At 40.1% G+C, this 14,427-nt stretch overlaps 1 protein-coding gene across 1 annotated transcript in view; it reads right to left on the bottom strand.

The window, feature by feature from the left end:
- SEMA3D (semaphorin 3D) overlaps positions 1-14,427 on the bottom strand; it is a 76,947-nt gene that overhangs the window by 50,340 nt on the left and 12,180 nt on the right. Inside the window, exons 3-6 of the mRNA XM_039570416.1 lie at positions 13,705-13,767; positions 11,943-12,062; positions 7,482-7,575; positions 4,111-4,239 (exon numbers count right to left, since the gene is read on the bottom strand). Of these exons, the coding sequence (XP_039426350.1) occupies positions 4,111-4,239; positions 7,482-7,575; positions 11,943-12,062; positions 13,705-13,767 (406 nt within the window). The remainder of the gene's footprint in view (positions 1-4,110; positions 4,240-7,481; positions 7,576-11,942; positions 12,063-13,704; positions 13,768-14,427) is intronic.

Genomic DNA, 14,427 nt, shown 5'->3' with positions numbered 1-14,427 from the left:
GAAATACTTCTATACCACGTTTTTGAAATTCACATCCTTTTTTTTTTTAATCCACATTCACCAAACAAAACACTGAATATATGGGGGTATTAAGATTAAACTTCAGTGCTTTACTTGGCAAGCCAAATGCAAAAATAAATGTCTCAATACCAATTCCTGGAACAGATTTAGAAGAATCTCTAACAAATTAAAGGAACACTAATATTTAACAGTTTTAAATCACAGCTGAAAACACTGTAGTTGAAAGTTAAATCCAAACAAAAATACATTGTAAAAGATACAAAGTGAAAACAATTAAATGGAAGAGATTATGATCTGAAAAGCACCTTATGTTCTGCAAGTGAGATCTTGGTCTCATCTTTTCTAACCCATCTATCCAACATACAGAAGAACATTGCAACTAACTGTGAATTAGGCTTTTGGATTCTTTGCATGGGAGAAAAAACTAATGATGATGATTTTAAACCACCGTTTGTTTTCTCATAGACAGGGCTATCCCCCCCACTATTTGCTTCAGCAGAAGATTTTCCCACATATTAAGTTCACAGCTAGATTGTATGTAACCAAAGTGAGGATTAAGGGCATCATGAGCTCTGGCAATAGACGGTACAGGTGTTGCTTGTGCTTTTTTCAACATGCTCATGTGGCCTGGTGAGAAAAGCTGATACAGCTGGTCCTTCACTGCGGGGTTTGTGTTGGTCACCTGCTGGTCATCACCTCCTTCTGAAACCAGCAGTTATTTTAGGCAGTGCATCCTACGCAGAAGTTAAGACTCAGAAAAAGGCGACAACAAAGGAGTGGTTGTCCCAGTACATGAAGAAATGAAAAAGCAACCTGAAGCAGTGGGAGGCAGCATCTCTGTGTAGTTGGACTGCCAGAAATATGTGGCATGACAGAATGCAAAGGACAGTGCTTACCTTATTTACCATAACCACCTAGAAGTCAAGCTCCTAAGCCATTCTCAGCCAGGTTTTCTCTCAGGGAGGGAAAAAGTGGCAATGAATAATCCTATTTTAAGACAGATTCCTACAATAGGTGGGGTGTGTCACCCTCTGGAAGTGCCACCTCTCTCAGTAAATTACAGAGGCAAGCAAAAGGACTGAGCTCAGACAGGATGCTAGCTTTTGCCTTTTAGAGCTAAGGGAGCTGAATCCCATCCAAAGCTCGCAGGATATAAAGAACTCATTGCCTGCAAGACTTTGCCCTGGAAAAGACAGCTAAATTGCTATAAAAAAAGTGAAAAGGGAAAAAAAAAAAGAGTTGAATGAAATTCAAGGAAGCCCTCGCTCCAGCTATGGCCTTCTCTTCCTCAGAGGGAGGGAGGAATGTGCAGCTGTTCAGTGGATGCCTGTGTGCAGGGCTGGTGGGATGCTCTCCCCTGCCCACGGGGCTGGCACGGGGCAGACTCGGTTCCAGTAGGCGGCTTTGCCATCCGGAGAGGGGCCACCAGCTCCATGTGCCCCATCCCCAGGCGAGGCAGCTCCGGTGAGCAGCTGTGGGAACGCCTGATTCCCCAGCCCTGCTCCCCTCTGCTCCAGTGCCACCCTTGCGGGAGTATGAGCACGTGTGAGCCTGAGTCATGGGAAAGATTAGCTGCCTTCCTCCTTTTCCCCTTTGTGGAGCTGCTATTCAGTCATTCAGATTAGGACATGTCTTAATTAGTCAAGATAGAGATGCCCTGCAAGGAACTGGAAGGTATCCCACACATTTTTCCCTCATGCTTTGTCTTTACCTCCCTTCCCTCAGGGAAGGATAATTCTGTTTCCAGAAACAGAATAAGACTGAACTTTAAAAATACTGAGGTGCATTACAGCAAAACTTCCTTGGCCTTCTGGAAGAAAACAAGCTGTACATTTTACGCTTATCCTAAGTAAAACATGAGTCATACATGGTAATAATTTATTTTCAACTGTATAAATATTCAAGCATGTACAACTTTTCCTGGAGGTCTAACACATGCTTGGTAAATGGATGGTAGATTTAGGGAAGAGGGGATTTAGATGAGATGGGAGTTTTAAACCTGAAATCAAGTAAATATTTTCTTTATACCAATATTGGCTGAAAGCACAAAAGTATGTAATTGGTAACATTACATAATAAACTAGAAATATATTGGCCACCCTATGGCTTATTGCAGAAATGATGCTGTCATTTGAAGTTGCACTTAAAATTTTCTCCAGCCTTAAAAGCATTGTGTCAAAATATTAAAAGCACCTAGTTTATGTCTATACCTCTTAGTATAACACTGAATGGATTGTGTTTGTGAAGTCTTAGACTGAATTGTGGCTGTAGGGTTTTATATGGCTGGAAACGAGGTAAACCTGAAGAATATATGGGGTCTTCAGTGTTTATACAGTGTGAGGCAATTTTCACCTCACAGTCTAGCACACTAAAGCTGTTTTTCAGACCCAGACATATTAATATACTGTTCTCCTTAGAAAACTTTCACAAATACAGATGCTCTAAGTGAAAACAGAATAACTCATGAATCAATCTAAAAGAGTGAGGAAAGGCAGACACCTCCCACCCAGTCTCCAAACTAAAACATCTAAACATTTCTCAAACTTACAGTTTATTCTGTTTGCTTGTACTCTTCCCTTGCCTCAAACTGCTCATGAAGAAACAATAACAAGAGAAAGAAATGTTTGGAACTGGATTTTTAAGCTACAAGTTCTTTTGGACTAGGAACTGAACCCTGTAATACTCATCAAGGTGTATCTATACTAATGGTAACACCAGATGCTCCTTAGGGCCAAACCACAGTAAATCTCTCTTTTTAGCTTATTATTGCATCCCTTAGGAAAGCAGCTACCCAGCCACCTTTCCATGCTGAGCATCTGCAGGCCACCAGTGATAAAACTGGATATGCACTTGCATGGGTAATTAGATTTAAAGAACTGACTGCTGGAAGGACCCATCCTGGTCCATATCACAGTCCAATTCTGGTCTGCAGGGCACAAGGGGTGTGTGGAAATGAGAGAGAGGAGACAGGAGGATGGTACAAGAAAGATTTTGAGCACAGGAAATGGAAGTGGGATAGGTCAGCAGAGTCAGATGGGACATTCTTCTGTCGCCTATTTGGAAAGGTAAAAATTACTTTTAAGTGGCTTTTCCTTTTCCTCCTCATCTCATAGCAGAAATCCTGGGGTTATGGCATTATATCTAACTAGAAATTTAAGGCAATAGTACAGAAGAAGAGAAGGTGTAGGGAAAATGTATTAGGAAAAAAAGAACATTTCCTCTTGTTGAAGTCTCAAAGAGTTAAGAGGCAAAATTATCCTTTTTGGAAGTTGTCTGCTGGGAAGACAACTTAACCCTGCGGTCAGCAGGCCCTGGCTTTACACTGCACCCATAATAGTTACACAGGCATCCTGAGCCAGGGCCAGTGTTGCCACATCTTTAAAGACAGTTGACAGCTAAAAGGGGGATGCTTTAATTGAGCAGGGTTAGCTTATGAGTGAAGTTTTCCATGTTACTCTGTGTGTGGTTTGAGACTGGCTGGGTGCAAAGGCAGCCAGTTTTTTAGAGGGTTTACTAGCTCACAATGTTTTTAAACGGGCAAGAAAAAGCAGTGTTTTGCTTGGGAAGCTATTTTAGTGTGCCCTTAGTGGTTTTAAAATGATCCTCACAGCAACAAAGGGTATTTTTCCCTTAAAAAAAGGAAAAGAAAAGAAAAAAACACCTCCTACCAAAAAATGTGGAATTTCTAGTCTGTCGTTTCAACATGCTACATGGAACAGCTTTTAACAAATGATTGGAAAAAAAACAGTTAAAAAAAATTATTCCAACAAGACAGGATATAGAAGCACTTAAGTCATGGTATTATTGCAATTGTAGGATTATACACCAATATACAGATCAAAGACGGAAACTATGATTAGGTCTTATGCTCCTACTCTTCCCTTAATTAGCATTTTCACCTCTGTGACTTTTCTCAAGTGTATTTTTGTTCCACTGAGCTTTTTAAAAAAAGCCTACATAATCGAAAGACTCCATGATACAATATCTATATTTATAGTTACTGGACATATATTTATATAAGGACGGAGCTATTAACTTCAGAGAGGCAGGGACAATGCAAATGACAACAGCATATGTTTGGGATCTTACCAGTAAGCCAGTAATGTTCAGAAATGTCAGTTCTGATGTAATGGTGGTCATGAGAAGGGCCCAGAGAACGTGTCAGAGCAGTGTCTTTGCCAAGGAAATCAGAAGCTGTTCCAGCATAAAGATACTCATCTGCAAATGAAAAAGAAATAGGTTTCCTACAGCTGTGGCACAAAAACATTAAAACTATTTACATTTTGTTGGGTGAACAACACCTGTGTTTAATTGGTCTATGAACTAATTTAATGCTTTAAAACATTATTGGGTCCCATTTTAACGGGTTTTTTGGTTCTGTGAATTTAGCTACACTTAAATCAGAGTGGTATTTGTAATTATATGTCTGAGAAATAGCATAGTCAAAGACTAATTTTCAGATCTTTCAGGCACTCAGAAAAGTAAATTTTCCAGGCTTTAACGGGTACTGGGCTCTTAAGGGTATAAAGGTCTATTTAATCTGAACACCCTGTCCCATGTACCTGGGAGCCACGGTGAGGACATGGCCATCTATCAACTCCAGATATCTCTTGTGCCCCACAACTGCCACAGCCCCAATGGCTTTGCTGCTCCTGAGCTAGAAAAATGGGATGGATGCTTCCCCACCGGAATGTTGCAGCTTGGCCCACTCCTGGTGCAAGGATCTCCATCCAACACTTAATTCACGAAGTGGAATTCAGGCACAAATGCAGGGAATTTGTGTTCATGTCAGGAATATGGCTACAGACACAAATCATCATCATTTTAACACTGAGTGGTCTCAGTGGTCTACTAAAATAACTGACACATCTTGCTTGAATAAAGCAGACAAAATTTGCCTCACAAGGACACTACATCTGTAACAGTGCAACTGCAGTCACTATTTGCTCTTCTGCCACTTTTGTGGGCAATGAAAACGCAAAGAAATGCACAATCTTTTCTGTTTCCCTTCAGATCTCAGTACTTTTCAAAAAAAAGCAAAGAAACAGTATCATTGTGAACTTTTTTTTTTACAACAGAGTGCATTTTAAAACACTCCGTTTTTTCTGTAAAATAACCAGATAGCTTTATTGGTTGCAAGAGGGGCTTTTTTGTTTCATGACTTGCAGAAATAAATCCCTAGGGTTCATAAAAACAAAAAAGTTCATGTTCGTAAATGATAATCTTATAAAAAGCTACATGATACATAAAAATCCCCTCCCAAAAGTTCCTTCTCCACGTTTTCTGATACTCCTGGGTTGAAACATTTCACAAGATCTTATAGAGAGAAGCCTTTGTTGAGAGTGAATGCTGAATAAATACCATTCAACACTGATGTTTGTGCTTTCATTTGCGAAAGATGTAAATGCACTTAAAAAGTAAGATCAAGGAGGAAAAAAAATCAACAAACCAACCCACAACCCATGATCCACAAGCACTTTATTTGTCCAAAAAAGATCTATCATCTTTCTTTTTACCTCATTATTATTGTTACTTCTGTATTATTTCCATGACAGTTGTGGAAAGCACATCTTTCAGACAGCATGTTGCCTTTGTAAAGAAACAATAGTGCATTCTGAAAGGTATTTGTCATAATGAGGAATGGGCAGGGTAATTGGTGTTTGCTAACTGACAGACACTCGGTGATCGATACATCTGAAGGGCCAACAGAAATTCTCCATCCTTGCTTAGGCTCTGCTGACAAGGCATTTTCAGCACTTCTCTCAGTGTTTGGTATCTCTCATTCCAAGTTCCTTCTACGTCCTGAACAGTTTTGGTGAGTGGTAATTTGTAATAGAGGATGGATGATCAGCAGGTGATTCTTCAGTCAAAAGGACTAGTTTTTCCAATTTATCTGTGGGATTTACTTGAAGTGATATGTCGTGTAGTACTCAGATTACCTATTTCTACAAAGAATGAAAATTACTCAGTTGCATTAACTTACATATATGAGTGAAAATACAGTTAGATATTACTTAGCTCATAAATGTATAACTGAACAAAAAGTGTTCTCTGAAGGATACAAGTAATCTTTACTGCCATTTGGCAGTAGACAGAGAGAAGGGACACACCAAGGTTACTCTGCTCATCACTGGCAGAGATGGGAAATGATCTCACCTGAGCTCCAGGGCAGCATCTTATGCATGAACTGTACTGCTCTCCTCGTTCATTTGGGAATAAGGTAAGCATCCAAAGATAGAGCAGAAACACATTCTCTGGTCAGGCCTGTAACTCTTTACAGTACTCCTTGTACATTATTGTGAAGCACTTGACACCAGGCACAATCAAAAAAGGGATACTAGAATACCCTGACCATTAATTTTATCTAGATCAAAAAATTGTTACATAGCGAAGTTCATGTCTTAGGTAGCTAAAGGACAGCAGCTTCTTCATTTCACAAGATTTAATAGAACAGTCAAAGCACTAGAATGCTACTGAAATTAGGAAATGCTGTAATAAATCACAGAGTGCTACTGCTTGCATTAAAAAAAAAAGTAAAAAAAAAGTTAAAGTTTCTGGATTCCCATTTTAAAAATAGACTTCACAGTCATTAAAGAGTACTAGGGGTCTCTGAGAAGAATAAGCACAGGCTTTAATCTATTGTTTTTAATAAAGGAAGTCCTGCCCCATCTGTAGGGTCAGAATCACAAATCATCTATCTTATTATCTGAGAATAAAGACTGAACATTAGTCATATTCTTTTTATAACACAGAGTGACCAATACTTCAAAGCATTGTCACCACTGCTCTTTGGCTGTAAATGAAAACGTCATGGTGCTTCACTCTTATCTTGTATTCATATGCTTGACAGACAAGTTAAATGAAAATTGTCCAAAGCTATGAACCAAACCATGACAAAAGTAGCTCTTAGAGTGATTTGAAATCCGGAGGTCAAGCTGACATTCCTCGGCCCCAAATGTCAGACCACACAGTGCTGCGATGCACGCAGCAGGCAGAGTGCACTATCTTGTTCCTCGGCTCCCAGCTTCAGAAGTGGCTACTCGAGTAAATAGAAACCTCAGAAACGTATTTATGGAAATAGTGCATGTCAGCAGACTTCAAAGGGCAGAACATATTGATAATTGCAGAAAGAGGCCCAAAAGGGCTTCAAACACTCTCTGTCCATGCGGGTTTTTTTGTTGTCCTCTTAAAGGAGCAATGACTGGGTGAAGATGAAACTGCCTCCCTGCCCAGCTGACAGAGGCTTTACAGCCGTTCTAATGCCTCTGTTTGCACTACTGCCCTTCCAGCTCTGTGCTGTCTGCAGCCTGAAGGCTTCCCCAGCTCAGAGAGCACGGACCAGCACTGGAAACACGACCAGTGCCAGAGGAGCTCCAGCGGTGACATGTGCTGAGTCCCCGGGCTCACATCCTGAGCCATCACAGGTCCGAGGGAAGCACCCGGCTCCGGTGGCTCCTTACCTGCCATCACTGAAGCGAACGGCTGCTGCGGATCGAACGGGCATTTCAACCTGCCAGACTCCAGGTTCTGGGTATCCAAACGGAATACCATTTCCTGAGAATAAACACAAATTCATTATCCTGGTGTGGCTACAGAGAAAAACTCACTTAGACAGCCTGTTCTGCTAATGTACAAAGTAAAGATGTGTTAGATCGTGCAGCTGTCATCTCAGCATTGATGTTTACAGTCTGTGTCTGTTTTACATCTGTATATTTTCATTCAGTGTTTTACTGTATCCTGGTCACTCTATAGTGAAACACAAATCTTAAAAAAATACAATTATTTTCAGAAAAAAGGAGATGCATTGTTCATCATTTCTACTCCAATTAAAAGCTGGATTGTACTTAAAAGGCACTGGCTTCTATTTCGGAAAGTGCTGATAGACTGTGTTGCAACAGGAGACCCTGAAGGGATTCTGGCTGACTCAGAAATTTCTCCAGGGACTGCTGAATAATGTTCACAGCAGACACAGTTCAGACTCTTTTAAAATGAAAGAGCATATGCTCTCTCTTATTATTTTTAACAAGGCTAATGATACAAGAGATATCAGAATAGATTTTTCCTTGTGGTTTCCAAATACCATGTGATTAATTCCTGGGCCACAGAACAAGGGCATAGAGGAAGATAAAGAAAATAAATTATTTAAAAATTATTGCCTATGTTTTCAGTGGGTAAGCAACAAGTCAATTCCTGTAAGCATCCATTTGAAGCTTTATTATAGTTTTGAATTGCCAACAAGGGCTCTTTTACTTGCCCCTTTCAGTGGCTTCCTGAAAGCACACTTAAGCTGAAATCCATTGTGAGTCCTGCTGAAGGCAAATTGATAGCTCAGAGGAGTAAAGTGAACTCTCTGCAGGTATAGAGACTTGATCTTCAGAATTGTCCTGCCATTATGAGAAGGGAGATTGCCTAGAGAATTGCTTTTAACATATTTTCATTTAACATGCTTTTCTATCTACTGTGATATTTAAAATCCCTCTAGTACTCAGAAATCCATTCAATGTGGATTTAATGTCTATTGTAGAGAAAAAACTTTAGAAGCTAGTTTAAAAAAAAATCAAAACACCTCCATGGTTTAAACGCTTAAAAATAGGTAAAGTGATTTTAATTATTTGTTTCCATACCTCTGACTTGCAAGAGGCCTGGAGAGTACAAATGACAAGCAAGTATGTCCAAAGATGGCCACATAGGATTAGACTTCACAACACATTAATTCAATTCATCCTTAATGCACATCAGATTATAAATGACCAAACCTTTCTATGTTATTGAGGTGCCTCCTAAACTCTCTAGGCTCAGAAGACAAAAGCCCAGGATATTGAATAATTAAGCTCCTTAAGAGAAAAGAAAAATCAATTCCAATCTATGAACATAAATTCAATTTCCTCCAGCCGTCCTAGCTCATACAAAGCAGAATTTAACCAGCAAAAAACTCGTTACCTTCCCAAACCTGTGGAATATCAAGCAAACCAAATTCTCATGCTCCTACAGTGAGCAGAGCAAGGACAGAACTAAACTAATTTTTTTTTTCCTTACAATGCTACACTGGTGTCCAATTGTCCTTAGTTCTAGGATATGCAACCCTGAGTTGCTCAGGGAACCCTTGCTTTATCACATGTGAAGAGGCTGTCTGCAAGCCCAGCAATACTCAGGGGACCAAGGGAGTTATAGATCAACATCAAGTATTTCAGACTTCACCCAGACAAACTAATGGACACTACCAAGCATTCACACAGAATTAACCTCCTGCTTTCACTTCGGGCAAAGCTTTCAAAGAAAAGAGCATCCCTTAGAGAGCTGTGGCTAACAGCACCAACCAGGCCAAGCCTCTTCTTCACCAGCCAAGAGAAGTTTTGGCAGCGACTCGAGCAATAACAAGACAAGGACTTTAATCCCCTTTAATTGTGTGATTCTGTTGGGGATTTGTACTGCTTCAAAAGCAGTGTCTGCTGTGGTTTTGAGTCACCTGATCCACACTGTTTTCCCCTTTGTTTTCACAGCTCTGGCATTGGCCAGGAGAGCACTGTGCAGATCCACGAGCAGCTTTCAAAGGTCAGCAGAGCACTGCCTGGTTTCACAGCCTCCGAGAGGCTATCTCAGGGCCTGGCTCTCCCAAGCATCCCACAGCTTCCCAGAGAGGTTGCTAATTACCAGACATTCATTATCTGTTCTTATAACCCAGAGATTTAAATTAAAAAAAAAAAAATTAAAAAGGGGAGGGACGGAAGAATGAAAAAACACTAAGAGAATGGATCTGCATTAAAAGTGCTTTGACTTATCCTGTAGGACTCCTGGCTTCAGTTCCTACAAGGAGACATTTTCAACTGCCTGTCAAATTCACATCACTGTGCCTATCCTCAGCACCCTCCAGCCTTGTCACATTTATATGGAGAGGTGGTGGAAGGATGGCGGCTGAAGGGTGTTTGGGGCGCCAAGAAGGAAAGGGAAAATATGCCTGATGCCATTCAAGGCTGATAACTCAGTAGGAGGCTGTAGAAGAGCTTCTCTGTCAGAAGAGGCAGGAGCAGTGCTGAACACTGCCTAACCTACCACTGCAGCTGAGCAACCAGGAGGAATGTGGGAGAGGCAGGACTGGGAGACAGTGAGGGGATTAGGAAACATGATACCAGGATTCTTCTTCCATTTCCTTTCTAAGGTAATTGGTCCTGTCTAACTGAGACAGACCCCTTGTCTAGACTGGCTGCCGGACTGAACAGTCAGACCAAATCCGTAATTTCATAAGGTCTGGTGAAAACAACCTTCACAAATGAAGTAGTTGAAATGAAGTAGGGCAATGGTAGAGTGAATACGGAATCTTGCTAATGAGCCAGAGGTAAACCAGAGCCTTACTTATACTCTTGCTGAGAGCTGTTCTGTTCCATTCAGCTGTGTATTTGATCATTCAGCTACGAAACCAGCATGATACAAGGGATCTAAAATTTCAGTTGCTTCAACTGGAATATTTAAAGTAGCAAAGCAAAGAAGCCAACACATTATTTCATTGTAAGCCAAATTATACAGGATATACCAGACAATACCAGGAGCATTAATGGTTTATTAGGGAAAGAACACCACCAAGTAGATTTCTCATAGCTTCAGTTTTCTGTTGCATAGGCAGCCCCTCTGGGTAGGTTATCCAACCCACAGATTGTGGGGTACATAATTATGGGTCTCAGTCTGGGCAAGCTTAATCACTTTTTTTTCCATGAGGACCTTCCCTTGATTCCATGTATCAGTGACAGAACAAGGGGGAATGGCTTTTAATGAAATATGGTAGGTTCAGATAAGATAGCAGGAAGAAAATTGTTTCCTTTGAAGGTGGTGAGGCCCCAGCACAGATTTCCCAAAGAAGCTGTGGATGCCCCATCCCTGGAAGTGTTCAAGGCCAGGCTAGATGGGGCTTTGAGTAACCTGGTCTAGTGGAAGGCATCCCGGCCCATGGTAGGGAGGTTGAAACTAGGTAATTTTTAAGGGCCCTTTCAACTCAAACCATTCTATAATTCTATTATTCTGTTTCAGGTTATTACATTTATTAACTTTACACCTCATTTCCTATATTCTAGAATTTCACCAAGCCCTGAAGAAAAGAGAAAGCTATTTCTATAGCAGCATAGGAAGCCTGCACCACAGGCAAGCAGACGGACAGGTCACACACATCTCAACACTGTCTGAGAACAGTATCAGTGGGATAAATATAGCCAAGGTGTGATACATACAGGAGTTAAAAAGAGACTTGTGTACTAAGTGGCTGCTTGACACAACACTAAAATTCTTCTGTTGTGGGGGTTAGGTCTCAAACATTTACCACTTAGGATAGTGATTTCTTTGTCACCAGTAAATGAAGACCAGTCAGCTGCTAACTTCGGCTCGGGAATATGCCACTAGTGATGGAGGACACCCAAGACCTGCTTGGTGACCAGACTGCAACACACTGCAAAGTTCTGAGATGTTGTCCCTGGACTCAGGCTTAGAGAACCTTTTCAAAGTGTTTAATTACTCTCATGCACAAGGCATAGGAAACCCTCTGCGGTATATGTACATTAAAAGATAGAACAAGTTTCATCTTGAACTCTGAATGTATGTGCGTAAGGAAAGTATGTGCAGAAATGACTTACTAGAAAGGAAGACATCTGGATTAGATGTTCTCTTCACTTAGTTAATCACATGGAAGTGTCATTCTGAAGAACTTTGTGTATTAAGCCTGAGGAAAGTGCTTTGTTCAAAAGCGATATGCACATACCAAATGTGAGAACAAGAGTTCCCGTCTGACCCACAGAATCCACCACTTACCCTGTTATTTATGCAAGCTGCTGTCAGGTCATTTTTTACACACTCACATAGTATTTTCCAATCTATGATGAATGCTACACAAGATGAGGGCTATTCCTTGACATGTCAGACTAGTGAGAAAGTTAAATTACCTCTTTGTGAGTTCCAAGCTCAATGTATCCACAGAGAGGGTGAAACGCTCCTGTGCCACAGACATAAACATGGGTCCGGTTGTACGGCTGAAGAACTCGGATAAAATTGGCACATTCTGTCTGTTGGGAAAAGAAAGATAAAGGTTACTTTTCATGTTTATTCTTCTCTTTCACATTATACATATAATGTAAGTTACAGCCATATAAGCTTATATAAGTTACAGCCATAGCATTGGTGTATTTAAACTCAAAACTACTGTAGCAGAAACTGTTTACAAGTAGTTCAAACCTCTTAGGACTATAACTTGACAGTGGCTATCTACCAGGCAGTTCATCAATCAGACTTGCAAACCTAATTCTGCTGTATGCTTACAGCCACAAGAAGCTCTCTGCTCACAGCACGGTTTGGAGGGTATCTGTTCAGCCAGTGTTGTAGCAAACAACACCTGTCAACAATTGGGCAGAGGTCACAGAGCCACTGCGTTTGTCTGGCTACCAGTCTTCCTGCCTTTGCTCCCAGCTCAGGGTACTGCACGTGCTTTAATACCAAAGATCACATGATTAAAGCAACTGTGGTGGGCTGAAAGGCTTCAACACACTTCCAAGGGTGTGCTTTGTCTCTGCACCAACCACATCTTACTGGTGACTTTTATTTGGTCATTTCTGAGTCCAGTGGGACGTCCTGGCTCTAGCTGGGCTTGCTCCATGTTGTTGTTGGTAAGTAGCACAGGCATGCTTGCAAGGATGATACATGGGGCTGGGGGAAAAGCCTTGATTTAGCCTTCCCCAGAATGAAATTAATACAAAAACACATAACAGATACTTCAGAGGGAACACACAGGATTCGTTCATATGTTCAAGCCATCACCCTGCATCTAAGTGAGAGTCCGAAACAACTATTTCCCTCTCAGGACCCTCTCCTTTTTCTCTTAGTGTAGAAATAGATCAGCACAAATATTCCACATACACAAGTATCAGAATATTTCCAATGCTCAGCATTGTTTAGGTTCTGACTGCTGTAAAGCTAAGGGTAGTAACAAGTTAGAATAAAAAGCTAAACTCTTCAGGCAGAGAGCTGAGAGCATTTTGAGCTGGAATATACCTTGGTAACCGACATGCTGGAGATTTTTTTTGGAGAGAAAAGGAAGAAATTTTATTTTACAGCCAGGAAATGTTTACATTTATAGTGGGCTCTAGACACATGACGTAATCTGTGCTGCACAAAACATATAAAAGTTGTATTGTATACACGTATGTACCTTAAATATACTTCCTAAAGAAGATTTGTGGTTTCTGGCAAAAGCCATTGAGTCTGAGATTTTTTTTTAACCCCAACTGCAGCTGTCTGCAAATTAAGTTGATTTGTACACTGCTCTACTACTGTTTCTTTCATGAATTATAATGAAGTTACATTCAGGATATACCCAAGAAAAAAAGAAGCATTTTAATGTGAGAAAAGAGGATTCCAGGGAAATACTGCCTGGTATACATTTTTGAGGAAACTCCATTCATCTCTCAGCTGCATTTATTACATAAAAGAACAACATATCATGATTGATGCCTGCAATATTGAATTTTTTTAAGTATTAATATTTAAAAACCAATAGAAATGTAACTTTGTTTTTTAATTAAGAAGAAACACTTAGGACATTAGTTCAGAAGAAGTGTAACAAGAGCTTACTAAAGCATTTTTTGCATTTAATAAAAAATACACAGATATGCATAATCCTCAGCAATAATAAAAAACATACATCATACTTACATGGGCATCTTTCCCAGCTAATTTGCATAATTCTACCTTTTCTTTTGCTGCAGGCCAGTAAATCTGTAACAGTTAAAACAAGACAAAGATTATGAAGATTATACACTGTCCTGTGACTGTAGATTATTCCAGGAATAAACAGTTAAAAGAGATTTATGCATGTTGAAGGACCTTGCATGTAAATTGAAATGAACATGACTTCAAATACAAGATCCCATTACAAAAAGTTAAGAGGCTTTAAATCAACCCCGCTGATCCTTGTTTATTTCTTCATTGGCTACATGTACTTTTAAAAAGCATTCAGTTAATCTGGCCAGGGCACCTTGTCACCATTATGTGTTTCTCTCAAAGTTATGATGAGCCAAATCATCTGGAAACTAAACTGATTGCAAAGCCAGGCAAATTACATTTGTAAGAATTTGGTCCAGTGGACTTGGCATAACTGTTACAAAAAACCACTTACTCTTTCTGCCAATTTTCAAATGAAAATAATTAGGTTCAAAAAACCAAGGATAGCTTAAGGGAAATTTGTAGAACAAAAAGTACATTTGACAGGAATCAACAGTGCATGGTTTAAAAACATCACTCATCAACATTAACTGAGTTTACTGAGAAAATGACACAGAAGTTTAGAGAGGAACTGTGGACCTTAGATAATTGCCAGTATATATTGATACTGTTCGTCTTTCTTTTTTAATCTGCCCTGCAGAATTCTACAAAATA

This window comes from Corvus cornix, chromosome 1A (genome assembly GCF_000738735.6).
Source record: "Corvus cornix cornix isolate S_Up_H32 chromosome 1A, ASM73873v5, whole genome shotgun sequence".
NCBI lineage: Eukaryota > Metazoa > Chordata > Aves > Passeriformes > Corvidae > Corvus > Corvus cornix.
The sequence above is the reverse complement of the archived record's forward strand: the minus strand, read 5'-3'. Positions and strand labels throughout refer to the sequence as shown.